The 4,720-nt window shown below is 39.2% G+C and overlaps 1 protein-coding gene across 1 annotated transcript in view; it reads right to left on the bottom strand.

Annotated features, from left to right (window-relative positions):
- The window catches only part of LOC116673800 (CLIP-associating protein 1), a gene marked incomplete in the record, with an annotated part of 89,945 nt that overhangs the window by 22,436 nt on the left and 62,789 nt on the right, over positions 1 to 4,720 (bottom strand). The window contains 3 exon segments of the mRNA XM_032506069.1: positions 1,478 to 1,501; positions 3,215 to 3,312; positions 4,017 to 4,073. Coding sequence (XP_032361960.1) covers positions 1,478 to 1,501; positions 3,215 to 3,312; positions 4,017 to 4,073 — 179 coding nt within the window.

The raw sequence follows: 4,720 nt of genomic DNA, 5'->3' as shown, positions 1-4,720 counted from the left end.
GGAACAAACCATGAATTTAAATGTAGATGTAGTATATTTTATCTTGTAGTATATTTATTTATCTTACGTTTAGAGCCCTGCATGGTCAAGTTCCTTACTACATCTCTGAGTTGATACAGCTTCATACACTGCCTACATTTCTACGTTGTGTGAATACGTGGTTTTTTTTTTAATGGTTTTTGTTATGTTTCCAGTGTTTATAAGTGTAGCCGTTGATGATTGCAACTGTTGTGGTGTGTATCATTTTACTGGAAGCACTTGTCTGTTTTTTTTTTTTTTTTTTTTTTTGTTTTTTGTTTGTTTTTTTTTTTTTTTTTTTTTTTCTTTTTTTTATCTGTGAAAGGTGCTATTCAAATAAACCTTACTCACTTACTTATTCCATTATAAAAGTAACCAAAACAGAAAAGGTCTCTATTCTCCTTTCTGTGTCTCACCCCTTTCTCAACTCATGTTCTTATCCCCTCCTAGGATGAGAGAGAGAGAGAGAGAGAGAGAGAGAGAGAGAGAGAGAGGAGAGAGAGAGAGAGAGAGAGAGAGAGGAACCCCCCCCCCCCACTTCATCTGAGCAGAACAGACCAGTGTAGCAGAAAACAACGCTCATTCACATAAGCTTGATATGCATTTTACTCTGCCAATTGGCGACCCAATAAAACGGGTCCCGCGACCCATTTTGGGTCCCGGCCCTAAGTTTGGGAAACATTGATCTAGATCTATTGCTCTGAGAAGATCTACGGGACCATGCAGCTACATAGACAGACATGCAGGTTTCTGATGATGATGATGATGATGATGATGATGTAAGACAGGCGAGGTTATTTCATGCTGGTTGGACTTTCTTCACCTCTCACTTCACGGTTATTTTTTTTATTTAACCCTTGTATTGTCCTCGGGACAAATTTGATCCATTAAAAAAAAAAAAAAAAAAAAAAAAAAGTCTTTATCAGAGACGTGGGTTTCTTTCAAATTTTGAGAAAAATAACACTGATTGTTCCCCTCAACGCTCTTCAAAAAAAAAAACTATTTTCTTTAAATGTGGATAAAAAAATGTATGAAAGAGCGTTGAAAAAAAAAAGTGAAAAATATGCGCAAAAGCTTCAAAAACATGGGGGGAAAGAACCCATAAAAACACTAAAAAGGCGCAGAAAAAAGTGACAAAAACATCAAGGATAAAAGCAACGAAAGTTTTGAAAAAGACGACCAAAAATCTTGCAATTTCGGAGAAACAGACAGTTGCACCGTCGACAGGAAGACAACACAAGGGTTAAATAAAAAACAAGCAGTTGTTGTGATCAAACAGAAAAAGAAAAATCAATGGTTGGAAATCTGCAACAGCTGATATCTCCGGGTCACAGAGTCCTGCATCCTAACCTGCTCTCTTTTCTATGTTATGAATGTAAAAGTCTGTGTTTAATGCTCATATTCTGCATGCAAAGCGACAGAAATCAACACTGTCAGACAACACATGCCGTGTGTGTACCTTACTCCTCGAGTCTCCTAAGAGCTGGAATTTACAAAGAGGAGAGAGGGAATTACTGCAGGAGTGTACAAACTCTAACACCAACACATCATTCATTTATCCTCAACTAACTCACTAAAGTGTTTACACAAGAATAAGTGAATTAGAGCTGCACAGAGCTGTCAACTATTAAATTAAACAACTATTTTGATACTCGAATTATCGGTTTGAGTCACTTTTATTATAAAAAACGTCAAACTTCTGTGATGTCATCTTGTTAAATGTGGATATCTTCTAGTTTCTTCTCTCCTCTGGGACAGTTAGACTGAATATCTTTGAGTTGGGGACAAAACGAGACATTTGAGGACGTCTTCTTGGGCTTTTTGGGAAACACTGATCCACATTTTTCACCATTTTCCGACTTTTTTAGACCCAACGACTAATCCGTTCATCCAAAAACTTTATCAACACATTAGTCAACAATAAAAAATAATTATTAGTTGCAGCCTTTATTTACATTTAAACCTTGTTTATGTTTTTATTTTAAGTTTTTCCACATGGATGTAAAAGTCACGGGGATGCCCCCGCCTTCTCGGTTAACCGACTAATTGTACTTGGTCGTTTTGGTCTTAGTTGACTGAGATTTCCTTAGTCGAGAAGTCGTTTATTATGTTTTTTCCCCCCATACTGAAGGACTTTCTCTAGAAACTTCTACGCACATCTCTGGTTAATACAAGATTTAGGCAGAATCTCATTTCTCCGTCTTACCCATTCCTCTTGAAAGTGAGGACGCGAGCTCATTTGTAAACGAGGGCTATCTTACAGCAAGCAACGATGGCTGCCGCGTCGACCAGAGAGACCCAGAAATGTTGGTATTTCCGGATTAAATAATTGATTAAAAAGTCTTGTTTTGTGGTCTATGCAATCCTGTGCAATGTGGTGCTTTTGCAAGATTCTCTAAGGAGGAACTTAGTTGTACAGATGTCAATTTTCTACTTAAATCAACTTTTTGTTATTATACTTTACTTATTATTTATGCTAAGTTGAGGACATGGTAGGTGTCTAGAAGACATGTCTTATAAAGGGATGGTACAGTAGGTGTATAGAAGACATGTCTTATAAAGGGATGGTACAGTAGGTGTCTAGAAGACATGTCTTATAAAGGGATGGTACAGTAGGTGTCTAGAAGACATGTCTTATAAAGTGATGGTACAGTAGGTGTATAGAAGACATGTCTTATAAAGTGATGGTACAGTAGGTGTCTAGAAGACATGTTCTATAAGGGATGGTACAGTAGGTGTCTAGAAAGACATTTCTATAAAGGATGGTACAGTGGTGTTAGAAGACCTGTCTTATAAGTGTATGGCACGTAGGGTGTAAGAAGAATGTTCTTATAAGTGATGGGTACAGTAGGTGTCTAGAAGACTGTTCCCTTAGAAGTGATGTTACAGTAGTGTCTAGAAAGATGTCTTATAAAGGGATGGTACAGTAGGTGTATCTAGGAATGTCTTATGAAGGGATGGTTTACAGTAGTGTTCTAGAAGACATGTCAATAAATAGAGTGATGGTAACAGTAGGTGTCCTAGAAGAGGACATGTCTTATAAAGGGATGGGTACCAGTAGGGTGTTAGAAGACATGTCTTATAAAGGGATGGTACAGTAGGTGTCTAGAAGACATGTCTTATAAAGGGATGGTACAGTAGGTGTATAGGGTTCTTTGCATCAGGGCTATAAAACCTGTATTTTCCGCGTTCTTACCAGGGCGTCAGCGACGGCCGCCTCCACGTCGGTGCCGGTGTTGAGGATTTTCATGGCGTTGACGGACGCCGAGATCCGAGCCTGATGAGACAGACGGTCTGAAGAAGAAAAGATCAAACAACCATTAGCGGGTCAGGAGCAACAGCCAATTACAAGGGACTACAATCTCCTTGTACACACTGCATAAGTATCAGATGTATGAAAGACAACCAGACCCAGGAGGGTCCCGGTCCCCTGCTTTGTGGATTCGGGGACCAGTTCAGTTGCCTAAGACGGATTTACTAACTTCACTGTTTATGTTGGAATTTGTTAGATCATACAGCGTAATTCAAAAACACATTAAATAAATAAGATTTGGACAATTACTCAGGTGTCAAACTAACTCCTAATTTTAGGAAAAGGCAACATAACTTGAACCAGACCCAATTCAAAGCTAATAGCGAGAGGAAGCTGCAAAACATATTTAGGTAATAACAACGCAACATATCTGCGCAACCAGCAACAAAAAATAAATACAAAACATACCATGAAAGTGCAAAAAGAGTGAATCAGCATTGCTTAATGAAAATGTCAAAACTCTTAATAGCTTTAAACCGAAGCTGCCAAATAAAAACTTCTGCATTTGACTGATGATTATTTCACATTCTCCGGCCATGCAAGGAGAGGCGTCACTCAGTCGGCCAGATAAATGAATACAGAATACAAGGATGTAAATACAGCTACAGAAACCCTTGCAAAATATGTCTTGATGTTATCTGGCTGACTGAGCGGATCCGCTTCCTGAGAGGACGTCGCTGGTCACCTGAGTAGCACTCTGCAGACGACAGGGCGCTGGTTGAACGCGAGTGACGCTGAGTCGCTGGAGGAGGAAGTTAGAGGAGACAGAAATACAGGTAAACAGACACCTGACAACGTAGAAGACAACCTCAGGAATAACAGATACATCTACAGGAGCTCTTTACATGCTTGCACATACATCAGAAGATTAAGATAAGAGCTGCAAAGTCTGAAAAGGAGAAAACTTCTCTGACTGCAGTTCCTTAAATGTGATTATTGTCTAGTTTATTCGCTCCTCTGTGACAGTAAACTGTACATCAGTCAGTTGTGGACAAAATGAGACATTTGAGGACGTCATTTTGGGCTTTTGGGAAGCACTCATCCACATTTTTTACCATTTTCTGACATTTTTATAGACCAAACGACTCCATTAATCCAGAAAAGAATCCACAGATTAATCCAATTAAAAATTAAAGAGCATGCAAAGACTCAGGCAGGAAAATCTAGTTATCTAGACAGACAGATGAGCAGAATCAGGAGGGAAATGAGGGTTTTTGGGCTTTACTAAGATGTCAAACATTAAGCTAACACCACTCCTGTCGTCTTCTGAGCCATTCTCTGCACTTCCCAAATTTTACAGGAGTAGTTTTCTACTCCCATGTATGATACGGTGACCAGACGTCCCCGGTTTCCCCCGGTTTTGGTGATCTGTCCCCGGAAATGTCCCCG

Source organism: Etheostoma spectabile, chromosome 24 (assembly GCF_008692095.1).
Source record: "Etheostoma spectabile isolate EspeVRDwgs_2016 chromosome 24, UIUC_Espe_1.0, whole genome shotgun sequence".
Taxonomy (NCBI): Eukaryota; Metazoa; Chordata; class Actinopteri; order Perciformes; family Percidae; genus Etheostoma; species Etheostoma spectabile.
Note: the sequence above shows the minus strand (reverse complement) of the source record. Positions and strands in the feature narration are given on the sequence as shown.